Below are 17,262 nucleotides of genomic sequence, written 5' to 3' on the forward strand. Positions count from 1 at the left end.
ACTGAGATGCCTGGGAAATCTGGCTATGACCCAGCTCTAAGGGACTCTCTTCTTTCCATTTTCCCAGAAGCAGGGTCCTTGTGTAAATTATTTTCTATATATAAAATAGCCAATCACGATAAGACATTTCCATGAGTATATAACTTTTAAAATATTTGCAAAAAAGCAATTTTCCTCCCCATCCTCGATATTGGGAGTTCAACTTCCTTCACCTCAGCCCCTCAACGCACAGATCCTGTCACTGGTAATACATTCTCAAACAGGCGTTCAGCTATAGTAGAAACAAACTCATCATGAATCTGTTTATAACCAAAAAAGCATCTCAGTTTTAATTAGCTAATATGTTAAATTCGAAGTCATGTTTATGTTTAAACATTCTACAAACCCATCTTAGAAAATGGGCATGTCTGATAAGGCCCTTCCTTGTCTGAAAGGAAATTACCAAAAATAATACAGACATCCTGCTGAGGGGTTTGCACTCCAGAGACATGTATTTGTTTCTGCTGCAGCAACTGTGAATAGACTGAGCACAATGTGTGAATTCTAGAAGATTTCTTCCATTAGCTCAAGTAGGACGTTTACAAAAGAGAAAACAAACGAAAACCCCTGAGATTATATCTGAAGGTGGGATTGGAAGCACCGCACTACTTGCCTTGAGTAGTAAGATTCCACACCCAGGGCCTCCCGGACGCTGGCGATGTGCTGCTCTAGGGCCGAGCTGGTGGCTGTTGGAAGGGCTGTGCTGCTGCCAGCCTGGAAGTCACTGGAGTTTTCCACCGTGTTGTCTCCCAGGTAGTGTTCGTGAAACTTCAGAATCCCTGAAACAAGACAGGCACAGGCACAGCCAACGTTATACATGATTGGGGTTGGGGAAGGGAAGGCGGAGGACAGTGGGCAGCAAGGTCGATGCTAGGTGACCTCTTTGACAAGCATGCTGTCCTCCAAACCATGTGAAGAAATCCTGAAATCCAAGGTGTCAAGAGGGCTTTCAGAAGCCTGGTCACTACGCTTTTTACAGCTTTCACCAGAAGGTTTGGTGCTTGAAAACAGGGAATTCAAGACAGGGCTTTTGATTTTGACGACATATATTCAGAAGCTCCTGGAATGATGATTAGTTCACATCAGTTCACGTATTTCAAAATAGATGCTTCTCAGAAGCACCAAACAGGGAAAGTTTCCTTTCAGGAATAGTGCACGAGCATGCCATGGTGCATTCTCCTCAGAAACTGAACTCCTGACAAAAAATATAGCTAGCCAAAAGGAAACTGTGTTACTCAAAGACCTTTCGTTTCACAAAAGCAAATCAAAATAAATATGTAGTGTAAAGGCCAGATAAAAAAATTTTAAACCACCTTTAAATAAGACCAACTGGTCAATGGTCATTAATGGATTAAAGGAGCAAAAAATGATAGCTGTATGAAACTGAGGCAATCCGTAGTGGTTTTCTAGCAATAAACACAGGACATATTCTCAAATGGTGATGAGGTATGTCAGCCCTGGAAAATGCTCGTCCTCTCTGATTGGATTAAAGCCCTGGTGAAAGCTTCAGAGTCTCATTAAGAGCAAAGAGAAATGGAAAGAGAAACAATAGAAACCTCACTATACATGGCTCATTGTTACAGGGATTTGGATATACCACCTGTCAAATCATGTTCCCAAAACATAACAACCACCAAGAGAAAGAGCTCAATGCCTCCATCATCAGCTGTGTCCTCCTGAGCATCAGGGCCCTCCGGGGGCTGGGATACACGGGGACTCATCCCACGGTGCACGACGCTCACCAAGTCATCGTGAACACCACAACTTAAAACCTTTAGCATAAAAAGGTCAGAGGCAAGAATGTTCTTTATGGAAAGCCCATAAAAAACATGGAATTAAGGGTAAAATTATAAAAAGTGAGGCTGGGGCTTCCCTGGTGGCACAGTGGTTGAGAGTCCGCCTGCTGATGCAGGGGACACGGGTTCGTGCCCCGGTCTGGGAGGATCCCACATGCCGCAGAGCGGCTGGGCCCGTGAGCCATGGCCACTGAGCCTGTGCGTCCGGAGCCTGTGCTCCGCAACGGGAGAGGCCACAGCAGTGAGAGGCCCACGTACCGCGAAAAAAAAAAAAAGAAGTGAGGCTGAAGCATAGAACATACAGGCATTCTCAGAATGTAATCAGAACCCAGGAAGCATCTCAGATCTGTCATCCAGCCATCATTTTCTTTTTAAATCAAAGGGACAGAAACGTAATCAAGAAAATCTTGTCAGTTCTCCTTGGCAGTTGAACTTTTTGAAATTGGCTTACAGATATTCAAGAAGCCCATTCTTCAAGATTCCCAATTACAAGATCCACTTCCCCAGTCAATAAACTCTAATTGGATCTGGTATGTCTCCAGCATGGTAAAACCATCAGCATTTTGTTATGCAAAAAATATGGCCCTAACAGCTAATTAGTGGTTCTGTATTTAGTGAAACTGTTAAAGCCTGAACATTTAATCCTGATTTAATCAAAGGGGATTTTTACTTCTGAAATAGATTTACAAATGAACTGGTTAAAAATGGGTTTTGCTAAACTCAGAAATTTCAAGCATGAGACTTCATTTATATACTGTGACAGAGTTGCCATTATCATTTTAGTCTCTTTAACTGTACCATGACAAAGGGTCACAATTATTAAATCATATCTAGAAAGAACTCATTCGGACTTATTACTTTATTAGCTAATGAACAACAGCTGCCTAAAAATAGGGCTGCTGGTGAAATTAATCCTCCTGCTCTTAGTCGTCCTTGATAAATGCTTCCACATTCACCAGCAAGGAGCCGTGATTTCTTGGGGGAATGAGAAAGCTGGGCTGTCTTATTAATTGAATGCCCCACCACGGACTACCACCGTGGCAGATTTGCTGAAAGCCGACATTAGCTCCTTGATCTGATCTATGGTAATGCACCTCTCCCACCTCTATTCACTAGACTTTCACAACCTAGTGTCTTAATTGCCCTGTTCCCACAGAAAGAGATCTTACCTGCCCCAGGAGCAAGCAGCCAGCTGTACAGGTAGCCTGCAGCCAGGGAATAGTAAAGCACTAGTCCCCTCTGGCCATTAACCATCTCTAAGATCTGATCAATAGTGACTGGGGAGTAGGGGTCGGAGTCCTGCTGTCCTGTCTGCCGTTCTACCAGGAGATCTGCAAACGCCCTTGTCCGTCCTCTTTCTGCCACGGCCAGGGCTTCATCATGATGGCCTAGAAGACAAAGGGATAGGCTGGGAGTCCACGGGGAGTATGATTATCAGAGAGGGTTATCAGGTACAGAGACCCCGGGCAGGCAGAAACCCCACTGCCTCTCCACGCCAACGTGTGGCAGACTCTCAATGAGACTGTTTCAAATTCAACCCCCTGCCTCAGATGACAGGTGCAGTGACCACTCTACTCAAACCCCACATTTTCAGATTCCACCCCACCGTAAGCCACCAGGCTTCCCTGTCTGGCAGCCACACCACAGGAAAGCTGACTGTTCAGAGCAGCCATCCTCAGCCCTGCCCACTCTCCCCCCACATCCTGAGTTACTCCCCGGCCTCCTGGCTTCTGACCCCATTCACTTGGCTCTTTGGACCTGATGTTCTGCGCTCTGGTCACCCTCTCACTTCCTTGCTCAGCTTGGATTCTGATTTGGCCTTGGCAGATGAGCCCTCTAGGACATGGCTCTTGACCACCTTTCTATTTCTCCTCAATGCAGCCCCTCTGTGCATCACATTGCCCAGCCCTGTTTCCACATTTTCCACCAAATTATACCTCTGTGCCCTCACACATGCTGGTCCATCTGCTCAGTGTGCCTTTCCCCTGTTTACTGAAAACAAGGAATCCCAATAGCTGTCTTGCCTATCTCAAAGACTAAACGAGGCCCTATATGTGGAGGTGGGTGGTAGGCATTATTCAAAGCACAGTATATATAACAAGTGACATTATAATCACTAGAGCTGATACCTCATTCCATTCTGGGCTCCCACACACTTGCTTCTCGTCTCTTCTCATTCCCATGGGCAAAGGGTTCAAACCTCTGAGGTCTCTAATCCTATGAAACTGCTTCTCTCTTTCAAGCTTTTCCTCAGTCTTCGGATCCAACCTCTAATCCCACTTCATCTAAGAAACTAGTCTGTAATCTAGTTTAAAAACTAATGCTCAAATATGAGAGCACAAAAGATAAAGCAACATCCTTTCAAGTTAGGATTATTAGAAGGAACACAATGCAAAGGATCTGCTTACATCATAAATATACAAATGGAAGAGTTGCTAGAACTAAGGTCCAAAGAGAGGGCAGGCAGAGGCAGGAGACCAGATGCTGCAGCCCCAAAGCCCTTCAAGGATGCCCTGCTTCCTACAGTCTGAGTATCAGTAGAAAGCGGGGATTTTTATGTGTGTATGCAAATGTCTTCTTTTACCCTATTAAGTTATTAACTGGAACAACAGGGACGATTTCTGTACACATTGGAAAATTGGCCCCAAAGTGCTAGACAGACTTAACACTGTGATTATAGTAGATAATAAACTGTAATCGCAGGCAATGAGCACAGTTAATAGATACATTTTTCAAGGGGAAATTTGAGTATTCATACCCATAAAGCAAAGGACAGGTTATTGATAAGGCCTCAACATCCAACTTCAAAGACATTGTTAATTCCAATGAATACCTCCTTAACCCAAGTTCTGGGTTGGGGAAAATGGTCTGCAGAGATGGACAGCCCTGAGGAGAGGGAGAGGACGGGGTTGCTGGAATAGGGTGGCTGAAACAGTTAAGGCCCGGGTAAGGGGAGGTGGATACTGTCCCAGTGCAATGCAGCCCACAGGCCTGGGAGCGTTGTCACTGACTATGTCACAGCCTTGGGGGCAGACAGTACAAACATTTATTAGACAGCAACATTAAAAGATGTGTGGCAGTAAAACAGGAAGAGACCAGTGTCTTCTCAGGTACCTGCCCCCAGGTACTAATGGGCAGAGGGAACCTGGTGGGAGCACCTGCTTCAAGCATCCCTGTCTCCAGGACACCTTCTCTGGCTCCTGGGTCTGTCTGCCAAGCCACTTCGTTCCCACAGCACCCGAGTCCCTTTTACTCTAGTGCCAATCACACCCTCCTGGGCTCCCGACTTCTGTCTCCTGATAGGCTAAGAGCTTCTAGAGGTCAGGAACTGGGACTTCTTGACTGGCACTAGGCACACACAAATATTCATTGCTTGAACGAACGAATGTTCAATGGCTGCGCTGTGGTTGTGGCTTCAGTCTGCTGTGACAACAAATCATATTTCATCACAGCACTCACGAAACGACTCAGACACAGGGGTGCATGCACACAAGGTGGGAACCCCCGCTGCTCTCACCGAGGCTGACGAGCACTCGCTGCAAGGCCTGGTAGGAGGATGTCTGCAGGTCAAAGAGGGAGAGCTTGTAGTCCGTGCTCAGCTGCACTTCGTGTCGGATCGTTTCAAACAAGGCTGATGCTCTATAGAGCTGCAAGGAGGGGAAAAGAACGTTATCTGTTTTCCAGAAACCACTGTCTAGCTGTTCACCGACTAGGGACAATTTTTGCTCACATCTTGGTACACAACAGAAAAATTGTTTTAAGAGATTTGAAAGGATGAATCTTTTTTTCCAGGTAGGTCTTTGTGGACCTGAAAAGGCATCAATTAGATCCTACTCAGTAAATTATAGTTTGTGTAATCAATTTTTGACAGACAAGGGGATCTAAAAGACAGGGGTTATAGACTCATAGTCTGAAACTTGTGGAAAAAAATCAGCTATGAACGCGATCAAGTGCTGATTTTGATTAAAACAAACGAAAAGCCTCTCCTCTTGTCATCAAGTAATTCACCACCCCAACGCCTCACAGTACAGAAGGGCTGGAACTGGAGCAGGTGAGGGGGAGCCAGGCAGGAGACGCCTGAGGCTGGGGGGAAACCCTGACGGCAGCCGCGCTCTCAGGAGGAAGGCTTCTTGCAGGCAGTTCAGCTGAACCAGATGCTGCTCTGCACAGCAGTGCTCCAGGGAGCCACATCCACTCACAGGCACACCCTGGGACCAGACACACGACACTCCTAAGGAGACACTGTCCTGCTGCTCTAAGGGGACCACAAGGTCAATGGGACAAGGCCTTTCTCTGATATTTATATGTGGAAACAGTATCAAATTTTTAATTCATGCAAATTTAAAGAATAGAATTCTAAGGCTAAGGGACTTAGACTAGGAGAGAGGAATGTATTCCCAACCCTGCCACTAATTTGCTGGGTGACTTTTGGTAAGATTCGGAACCTCAGTTTTTTCTCTGTAAAGGGATGGTTATCACTCTACCTCACAGGGTTATTAAGGAATAAATCCAGTCAGTGAAAGTACTTTGAAAACTATAAATCACTATATCAGTACAAACTTTAATTTTTGAAACCAGAAAACTAGAGAATTAATTCTTTAAATTGTAAAACGTCATAACATCCCAGGATGCTGTGGCACAAGTTCAAGCATATCATGTCCTCACTCCCTGTGAGCACCTACGACAGGAGCCTGGGCTCACCAATCCCTGGCCCCCTTTGCTAGCACAGCACCCTCCACAGCAAGCGCTGCCTAAGCAGTTGAGAGTGTGATTTTAGATGCCGTCTCACAATTCCTCCAACCTGACAGAGGAACCCATAATTCCAGGGATCTTTCTAATTTGCAGAGCCGGCACAGAGCAGGTTTCTCTTCAACTATTTGTGTGCATGCAGAAGCATGAACTTTGTGTGTGTGTGTGTGTGTGTGTGTGTGTGTGTGTGAGAGAGAGAGAGAGAGAGAGAGAGAGAGGGAAGGGAGGGAGAGGAAGAGGGGAGAGAAGCATCTAGTGATATAACTAGAAACCCACAAAGACAGTAAGTCCAATAATTATGAATTCTTGGATTATTTACTTCTGTCATAAAATGTATATAATTTCATATTAAGGTTTAATGAGGAACAATAGCACATAATACAAGAATTCCAAAGAAATTATTGAGAAATCTGTCATACAAGTGAGTAAGAGTCTTTACTATGGTTCAACACTTCTGGGCTGATACAGGCTGGAAATCTTGTATGTCAAACCCAAGAGCACAGGTCAACACCCTCTAGCAAACGTCATCACTACCAGGATAGTAATCCCAAGGTCTTCCATGCTTCTAGAAACAAAATCCACTCAGGACAGGGTTCTCCTGCTCACCTGATGTTGGGCTTCCTCCAGGTTCCCACTCGCCCAAAGGGAGAGGCCAAGACCATGGCGAATTTTGGCTTCATCTTCTCTTCGGCCCAGCTGCTCTGCTAACCTTAAACCTGAATTCAGATAGAGAAATTTTGAGGACACATAAAAGACAATTCCATCCTGCCAAGGAGTTCTGGAGCATAACTCTGGCTCAGGTGTATATGAAGAGTGTTAGCAACGCAGCTAGTTAAAATGCAGGACAAAAGCAGAATCAGCCAGGGCAGAGTAAGCATTTTTTTCAAATTCTGTGTTGGTAGTGACCTTTCCAGGTCACTCCAAGTTGCCCCAGCAAGAGCTCAGGTGATGGCTATCAGCAGGAGACAGGTTTGCAGGGCAGGCAGAAACACTGAAACAAATGGAACCTAACTGGCAACCCTCCCAGCTGTGAAATCCCTAGCTTTGCAAATGAAAACTCCTGGCCTATAAGTTTACCTAACCCAATTCTCTGGCTGGCAAAAGTCTTTCTTGAAAGTTCCATAGTCAAGTACAGAAGCCCAGCTACTACTCTTTCCTATCACATGTGCACAGCATCCAATCAGTGTTGACGAGAGACACATCAGATGTCCTCCTGGAAGCAGAATGCTCACACCGCCTGACCCTGCCTTCTGTTACTGAGGCCGCTGAGGCATTTCGCATCCAATCTGCCTTTCCTTTAAGGCGGAGCCTTTGATGTGCCTCAGGGGGGTTGCAGAGCAAGAGCTATTATGAGTTGAAAGCTTTAAATGAGATTGTTCTCATTCTAATGGCCTTCAGATAGGCACCTGCAGTTTGGGTCACTTACTCACAGGAAGCTTCTGGATTTCAGGACATCAGCAACCTCCAGAGCTTTGTGGGAGTCAAATCTGAAGGCAACCATTTATTGTATTGGCCACTAAGCAGTTCTCGGCATCACTTTGCCCTCATTATCCTGCTCTCTGTACATAGGAGTTAGCTTGTGCAGAGACAGCAGGAAAGCTCCCACACTACAACTGCACACACCAAGGAAGGACTTCTTCTTTCTAATCTAATTCAGGGTGCATGGGAGCCTGTCTCTGAGCATGCTGGGCCCACACAATTTCAGACTTTCGAAAAGGAACTGAGTCAGTTGAGAGGCTAATAAAAGTGATACTCGGGTTCAAACTCATAAAATATCATGCATCTCAAAATGCACATAACTCAGAAAACTTAGAAACAGCAGTTTAAATTTAAATCATGTCACAGGGTAACAAAAACAACATGTATTTGCAAATTATTCACATTTTAAAATACTTCATAGAGTAGGAATAGAAATAAAAGAAATGGTTCTTGGGTGAAAACCAGGAGGAGACCAGTTGTTTTAACCTTCAACAAGCTAACCATATTCATTCAGCAATATAGCTCTCCCTGCTAGGCCTGGGCCTCTGAGTTGGAAGTCAAAGTCATTGAGGCAGCTCCTCCAGAAGGTATGTTCTGTGCAAGGCGGGACTTGACTTTGCTCCCTGCTAGATCCCCAGCGTGTAGGACACTCCCTGGCCCATAATCAAAAGTTCAACAATGAAGAGCTAAAAGCCCACTGGACAGACATGGTATCTGTCCTTCCCCAGTTTCTACCTGCTTCTGCCTCTTAGGAATCTGACCCACCTATCCAGCCCTCCTGGAGCCTAGTTTGCCAGAAACTAGTTACATGACTCCAGGTAAGTCACTAAATTGCTCCAGCCTCCCTTTCTTCAGTTGCAAAAAGAAAAGAAGCTGGATGAGACCAGTGGTTTTTATCACGGGTAACCATACAAATCACGTAGAGAGCTTGTTCCAAAGGCTCTGACCAGGCCTGCCTGTGAGATTCTACTGCATGTGGGCAGGGGGATGCTAGTACACAGGCCTGTCTGAAAGCCAGGAGGGAGACAGAGTACCGAAGTGGTTTCCAACTGAACTGTCCCCTCACTTCAAGAGGCTGCAGACCCAACTCAGAGCACTCAGAAAGGGCCTCCCAGGTGTCCTGCACCTGAAACAACTTATGCGAAGAGGCATCTGGTCAGGTCCACGAGGTACACCAGACTCTCTGGTAGAGCACATCCACGAAAAAGACACTGTGGAGATGGCGCGGTAAGAATTTAGATCTCTGCAAGACTTAAAATTACAACAGTAAAAATAGAGTTTTCCATAAGTATAGAATTATGTTACAATATCTCAGGCAAAGCAGCTGCTTCATGAAAATAACATTTCAGGAAGTACCAAAGAACACAGTTGAAAGGTTGTCATACACTGGGTCTGAATTTAATAGTTTTCACATATTCAATTGAAAATCGCCCCCAGTCTGTTAGAATTTTACCAGTCTAGTTTCAGGAAACCAAAAGCCACCTCTCATATTTAATGCATTGAGGCAGAGCTCCCACTGAGTGGGAGCCAAATCATGTCTGGGAAGTGGCTTCTAGCCTCTCAGTAATCTCTCAGCCTGCAGGCCAGAGCAAGCCTGGTCTGTGCAGAGGACCACAGCGACCATCAGCCCCTGGCCCATTCTCCACTTCATGTGCTGCTTCCCTCTCTCCCAGCTTCCAGCTGGGGATCAGAAGTAATCGTGGACATGACTGCCCCAGCCCTGCTCTGTTCTTGGGAGGTTGAAAGAACTGCATACAAGGTCTTGTGTGGTTCCTGAGGTCAGGAAACCTGGGCTGAGCCCCATGCCACCACTGACTGACCGCATGGTCAGGATCAAGCCACTGTAGTCTCTGAGCCTCAGGTCACTTAGCTGCCAGTGGGAATAAAAAGATACAACTCTCATGGTTACTATGAGAATGAAATCCAATTAGATAAACTATGTATGCCAAAAAATTTTGGAAACTATAAATGACAGTTTTTGCTTGAAATCAGCAACCATTTCCTTTTACTAGTGAGCCAAGAACACCGTATCTGCTGTTTTTCCCTCCCAGGATGACAGGATGCCATGTGCCCGTGTGAGAGGAAGTGCTTTCCAGAGGAGGGTTCCAAAGGGGTGGAGGGCAAACACACTGCTGTGGGGCTCCTGCTTGGTGAGGAAGGAAGCATCCAAGGCCTGACTGTGCGCAGGTAACTGCATGGAGCCTGCCGGAGAGGAGAGGGGGTGGGGGGAGGGGGTGAAAAAGAGGGGAGGGAGGGAAGCAGTCACTTTCTGGGCCTGCCTGAAATAAGCCTACCGTGGCACCAGCCCAGCACGGTGGGTAACCAGCACCAGGAAACCTGGCTGATGGCTTGAGAGACCCTCAGACAGGTGCTTCTGGATTAGACCCCGGCTGCCACATTGAAATGGACTTCTACACAGCTTTGATACAGCTTATTTTCTAAAGGGACAATGGGCCCAGAACAGCTGTGCATTTTTCCTCTGATTCAGGCCCTTAACTTGTACACTATTAGATCTAACTTGACCTTGTGTAGAATGTGTTTTTTACTCAGTAGAGGGCTCTGAAAAGCAAGGAGGGTGTCAGCTCCTTGGACAGCTGGCAAGCAGAGCGAGACAAGCTGGGTAATGCATCCTGGACAGTGGAAAGCCTTTGTACTACTAAGGAACACCCAGTGGGGGACACCATGGTTTTGGAGTTGAACTGATGATGTGGTCTCTGAGATCCTCACTCCATGCAGAGGTGGCCACTCACACCGTGTACACCTCCTTCTGAGCAGACTGTGAGCTCAGTCTCAGGGTAGACCGAGAAGCCATGACAGACCTTTTCACTTACCTTCCTGCAAGTACATGACTGCCTGGGAATAGTTCTGCAAAGCATGATGGGTCCTTCCAAGGCTACTATAAGACACCGTCTTGGCCACCAAGTCGTTCATCTGTGCAGCGATGCTCAAGTGCTGTTCTTGATAGACCACGGCCCTCTCAAAGGTGCCCAGGGACTCGTAGGTCAGGCCCAGGTTCCCATAGGCCCGTCCCTGGCACGTGGGGTTGTTGGTTTCCTCTGCTATCTGCAGATCCAGCTGGTGGTACTGCAGGGCTGTATCGTATTCCCCCATCTGCTGGTAAACGCCCCCCAGGCCACAGGCAGCATCACTTTCCAGAGCTCGGTCTTTCATCTCTCTAGCAATGTTCAGCTGGCGTTCAAGGCAGGAAATGGCTTGTTCGTAATTCCCTAATTGGCTGTGCAGGCTTCCCAGCTCTCCATAGGCCTGGGCTTTATTAAAGGCCTCCCCGAGCTCATGGGCAACCACGAGCCTCTTTTCAAAGCACACAAGGGCTTGCTGCAAGCTCCCCATTGCCCTGTGGGGGATGTAGACAGAAAAGCAATGATATTATTTTGTGCAGGTGCAGACATGCTAAAGCCCCTGAGAAAATGAAAAGCATTTGTCACTGTCACTTACTATAGAAGCTCTTAACTTCTCTTCTAGCTAAAATCTATCATGTGCCCTTAGAGTGAGATGCAGGGGAATTTCATAATCTGGAAAGCAATTCAAAAGTCATCCCTTAGTGACCTTCCCAAGAGCTTGAGATTCAATGGGATATATACCCCAGAGGAAACATAAAATATATTAATAGGCACAATGATAGCAAGTGAACTGTTTGGTTCTTTGGGCCTCCCAATTTCCACTACTGCTTAGACTATGTTTTTGAAATCACTTTACAATGGCTATAAATCTTTCACCCTTAGCTTCTCAGAGCACTCTGTGGGTGATGATTTAGTCTGACCCTTGCCCTTCCTCCACTCCAGGAGCCCTAATCCCCTGCCTATCTGGAAAGGCCGTATATTCTGCAGACACAGACACCTTCTTGGGTTGCCCACGTTCAGAAGGAAAGCACCACCTTGGCCAACAGTGTATCTTTTTGTGCTGCTAAGAGATGACACGATAAGAGTGAGAAGAGCATGGATTCTGGCGGCAGACCAAGCCAGTTGTGTAGGACACATGAATTCCTTTTCCTGAGCTTCAGTTTCTGGATGCTAATAAATCCCACAACCCATAGCAGATGATAATAAATGTAGACTAATACGGGATTGCTATAAATATTAAGCAAGATATCTATGCAAGGTGGCTAGCATGACAGTATATGTTTATTCACTCGCACTATTATGAGGTGGCTTTCCCTAAAAGCAACCAAATGGGGTCCAGGTAATTGGTGGGTATAGGTGTTATATTAATGAACACATCCATATAATGTGAGGGGCATTCAGAAAATATAAGTTAGATCAATTCATTCATCTTTCCCATTCCTATTATCTCTTTTATTCTGCTCATTGTGATGTAGTCAAAAAGGTAGTGCATTTGGAGTCAGACAGCCCTGGGTTTAACCTCAGCTGTCCCTTTTAAGCTGTGTAATCTTGGACATAAACTCTGGGCCTTAGTTTCTTCCTATATAACATAAGGGTAAAAATATACCCTGCTAATTTCACAGAATTATTGGAGGAACGAAATGAGGTATGCACGGAAATGATTTGTAGTCAATAAGCTGCCATGCAGACATTAAGTGGCCATTACTTTCACAACTGCTCTTTGTGCAGGTTTATCAACCACATTTGACCTCTGTCATTTTTACCTGTGTCCATTTCCCAGGCCCCGGTAAGCCTTGGCTTGGTCTTGCATGCGATTTAGACTCTGGGCAACAGATAAATATTGTTCATAGTACTTTATAGCTTCCTCATAGTCACTCAGGGCCTCGTAGCAATCCCCCAGGTTGCCATAGGCCCGGCCCCTGTCGAGCACAGACTCATTTCCACTCAGCTGCTGCAGCATGGCCAGCTGCTGCTCGAAGTAGCCGATGGCTTCTTCCATCACATTCATGTTCATCTTTGTGATGCCCATGTTGCCATAGACCTGAGCTTCTAGACTCGGATCTTTCAGCTTCTGCCCTAGATCCAGCTGCTCTTCATAACACTTGAATGCCATCGTGTATTTCCCAAGGGCCATGTAGACGGCTGCCAGGTGCCCATGAGCTCTGCACTCTCCTGGCAAGTCGCTCAGCTCCTGATATACCTCCAGTTCCTGTGTGTGATAACCCAAGGCCTTGTCGTGTTTCTGGATCATTCGGTATGCGGTGCCCAGGGCTGCATATGCACTGGCCTCCAGTCTTCTGTCCTTTACATGGTGAGCCAAGCCCAGCTGCTGCTCATAGAATTTTATTGCACCACTGATATCTTTTTTACAGATGAATATATCGCCCAGGTTCCCCAGGGCTCGAAATTTAGCCTGGGAGTTATTCAGGGACTGGGCTAGGGACAGTAAGTACTTCTGACACTCTTCGGCTTTGTTAAAATTCAGCAGAGCCTTGAATGCTAAGCCCAAGTTGCAGTAGGCTTTTGCTTGGCTCAATTTGTCATGAAGGTCTTTGGCCAGGGCCAGATCCTGCTCATAGTACTTCACCGCCTCCTGGTAATTTCCAAGGCAGTAATGGGCGTAGCCAAGATTGTGGCAGACCTTCCCTTCTCCTTCCATGTCTTGAAGCTCGGGAGCAAGCCGGAGGTACTGTTCGTAATAGGGGGCGGCCTGGACGTACTCCCCTCGAGAGCAGTGGAAGTTGCCCAGGTTGCTGAGGGCCCGGGCCTCGCTCTGGATGTCACGCAGCTCCCGAGCGATGTTCAGGTGGTTCTGATAGTGCTGCAGGGCCCGGTCGTGGGCACCCAGGGCCTGGTAGGCCACGGCAAGGTTCCCGTGTGTGGATGCCTGGGAGGCACGGTCATTCACTTCCATGGAGATCTGCAGCTCCTGCCGGTGGTACTTGACAGCCTGGTCGTACATGCCCAGAGCATTGTAGGCATTGCCCATATTCCCGTAGGCACGGCCCTGGGCGGCGTAATCACTCAGCTCCTGGGCGATGCACAGGTGGGTCTTGTGGAGTTTCAGTGCAGTATCATAATCACCTTTCATCTGGTGTATGATTCCTGAGAAAGAGAATAAAACAATAGAAAAGGGTTGAAATGACTGATTAGCAATATAGAAAAATGTAATTTGCAACTCGATTTATACTCAAATACAATCCAGATGAATTAAAGAATTTAAAATAACAGAAGGTAGAATTAAATATTTATCAGCTCTCCAGAGGGGGGATAGCTTTCTAAGCTTCAAAGCAAAAGGAATAAAAAAAAAAACTGACAGATTTGGTTACAAAAATAATAAGCTTTATACTATAAATATATATCTAAAATTAAAAGGCAAACACAATACTGGAAAATATATGAATTATACAAAAAAAATTCAATAGCTATCGTGTATAAAGATTTCATTTGTTTCATTTAAAAAAAAATCAAGACCCCAATTTACTGAAATAGGCAAAAATAGTAAAAGTGAGCAGACAACTCACATCCAAGGAAATACAGAGTAACCACAGGGGAAAATGTTAATTTCTTTTAATAATCAAAGAAATGCAAAATAAAGCAACCCTGAAGTACCATTTTACTTCTACTAAATTAGCAAACAAAAAATTTAAACAATACCCTACACTGACGAGGTGGCCCTGAAGCTGGTAAACACATCAACTGCTGGACACAAACGGGAACAGCCTTTGGAGGAGCAGCATGGCAAGAACCACACACGGTGCTGCTCAGACCCTGCAATCCTGCTCAGGGGAATGTCTTCTAAGGCAATCATACAACAAATGCAAAAGCTCTCTGCATAACAATCTTCACTGCACCATTATAGATTAGTGGAAAATCAGAAACATCTTCAATGGCAAACAATTGGGGCTTTTATAAGTACATTTTGGTATATCAACTCATCAGGGGATTATGCAGTCATTAAAAAGATAATTACGAAGTCTATGCAGAAAAATGGGGAAAAAAGAGTTCTTGCAATAATGTTAAGTGGAAAAAGCAGAAAACAATGCTGCACGCTCCCTCACAATGACTAGGAAAATGAATCTGTGCACATGGACAAGACCTCGAGGGTATTATGCAAAAATAAAAACAGTTGCCTTGTTAGGTGATAGGATTTGAATGGTTTTTGTTCCAGAATTTCTTGTAATTCTGCTATCTAGCTTTTACAGTCAACAATAACAGCACTTCAAACAGCCCTCATAAATTATGCTATAGCTGCTAAGCTAAGCTGTTGTTTTTACAAGCAGTTCAAAATGAGATATATCATAAATATCATAAATATAAAGTAGTTCCAAACGAGGGATATAATAAAAGTAACTTGGGAAGCGCCTTTAAGGACAGCCTGGTTCATTTCAGTTGGGGCTGGGATGGGGAGGCACAGAAAAGGTGGAGGGATCTAGTATGCAAATAGGTTTCTCTTCGCCTTGGTTTTGAACATGCTTTTCTGTGCATCAACGTGTGAACTTTGCACTGGTGACCAAAACCTGCAGAAGTATAAGAACTCAAAAACACCAAGATGGGTTACTAAAATGTCTGAACTGAAAATAGAGGCACTGAGAAAGCAAGCTATCGAAATCCAGCTTCTGCAATTTGCTTATCTCTACACCTTTCATTCTTTCCTTCCTTCATTCATTTACTTACACACTGACCCAACAAATATTAACTGAATATTTATTGTGTACTAAGCCTTGTGGAGGGCAGCACACAGGGAGAGAGATGAAGACACGTGTCTGCCCTCAGAAAGCACACAGGGTCATAAGGGAGACGGTCATGAAACAAATAATGTCAATACACATAATAAAAGCTGAAGTGAGCGGGGGCGTGGGAGAGAGAGGAGCATGCCAGGGCCACTCCTCCAGTCCTGACTTCCTCCCCTGCCTGCAGTGGAGGTCTGCCCTGCCCCAGGAGTCGTGCTGAGCTCTGGGTCCAGCCATCTGTATGACATTAACTGGATTTAGGGCACTGGATAAATCATTTAGCCTCTTTGAGCTTTTTTTAGTTCATCTATAAATTGAGGAAAATAATAATCTTGATACCAACCTTAGAGGATAGTAATGAGGATCAAATGAAATAATGTAGGTGCAAGTGCATTGTAAACTATAACGTGAAATTCAAATATTAGTTACTGAAATTACTATATGCTTCTAGGGAAGGGAATTCTCGAGGTGGTAGAGATTAAACAAACTATGGTAATTCTTCTGTGTATTTTCTTTTATGAGTAAAATATTTCATAGTTTAAAATAAGCAAATCATGGTACTCTATATTACGGAATAACATGGTGCCATTAAAAATGGTGAAGTAAAAAAAAAAAGATGAAATAGAAGTTTATATACTGACATGGGAAAAATTATAATATATTAAGGTACACTTAATAAAACAGTACACTTAATAAAAACATTAATAGGATGTATGTATATACATACATGTTTATACTTATACATACAGCATACATTTTTTACAAAGGTAACAGTAGTGATCCTTGAGTGGTGAAATTTTGCTTATCTGTGTTTTAAATGGTTTTTCTATGATGAATGCACAACACCTGGTTAAATATTACTCAAATTTTTGAAACTCTGCTCTAATTAGAGCAACATTCCTGAGGACTGGAGATGTCACTGGCGTCCTAGCTGGAAAGGTCAGGTTTTCAGAGCCTGTCTCAAGGTTAGAAACTCTAAGCTGCCAAAAGGCACTACCTTAGCATCACCTGAAGGAAGCCCTCTTAGTGACAGAAACATTTCAGTTCTGAAGACCTGAATGCGGCCTGTATCCCTAAATGGCTTTTATCTAAAGAAAAAACTTGTAGGTTTCAAATTTCCAAGTATCCTTAGAGGAAATGAATCATTTATTCCCTCTCTCCTCAGCTTCTGCATAAGGAGAAATAAGGGGCAAAATACCTGACCCGCCATGAGTGCAGAGTCATGAACAGAGCCAGAGCTGGGGAGGGCAGCATGAGTGCCCACACATCCCTCCAAGCACTTTCCCCCCTAGCAATGCCTTTACATTGATTTTTTTTCCCACAGCTTTCGGATTTCACTGCAATGATTTTTAAGCCAATATGATCACTGATTGGTTGCTAAGGTGGTGTTAAGAGGAAGCAAGCAGTGTGGGACCTTCAGAGAAGGAAACTGAGGAAGCTCAGGTTTTTTGTATGCACCCTACTGCTAAAGAAACAGGTCACCTGGCTAGCACCCCATCCTCCCCACTTGTACCCCATCCTATAGGAAGCTGGCTAAGTATCTGGAAGGCACACTATAATGGAAAAGGCACAGAACTTTAAGTCAGAAGTCCCGTTTTACAAGCC

At 45.0% G+C, this 17,262-nt stretch overlaps 1 protein-coding gene across 3 annotated transcripts in view; it reads right to left on the bottom strand.

Moving 5' to 3' along the window:
• The window catches only part of TTC28 (tetratricopeptide repeat domain 28), a 661,711-nt gene that overhangs the window by 90,280 nt on the left and 554,169 nt on the right, over positions 1-17,262 (bottom strand). For all 3 annotated transcript variants that reach the window (XM_060028281.1, XM_060028280.1, XM_060028282.1), the window contains 6 exons: positions 12,688-14,029; positions 10,895-11,418; positions 7,191-7,300; positions 5,353-5,482; positions 3,005-3,223; positions 653-818 (listed from right to left, as the gene is read on the bottom strand). In XM_060028281.1, coding sequence (XP_059884264.1) covers positions 653-818; positions 3,005-3,223; positions 5,353-5,482; positions 7,191-7,300; positions 10,895-11,418; positions 12,688-14,029 — 2,491 coding nt within the window. The remainder of the gene's footprint in view (positions 1-652; positions 819-3,004; positions 3,224-5,352; positions 5,483-7,190; positions 7,301-10,894; positions 11,419-12,687; positions 14,030-17,262) is intronic.

Source organism: Delphinus delphis, chromosome 13 (genome assembly GCF_949987515.2).
Source record: "Delphinus delphis chromosome 13, mDelDel1.2, whole genome shotgun sequence".
NCBI classification, from domain to species: domain Eukaryota; kingdom Metazoa; phylum Chordata; class Mammalia; order Artiodactyla; family Delphinidae; genus Delphinus; species Delphinus delphis.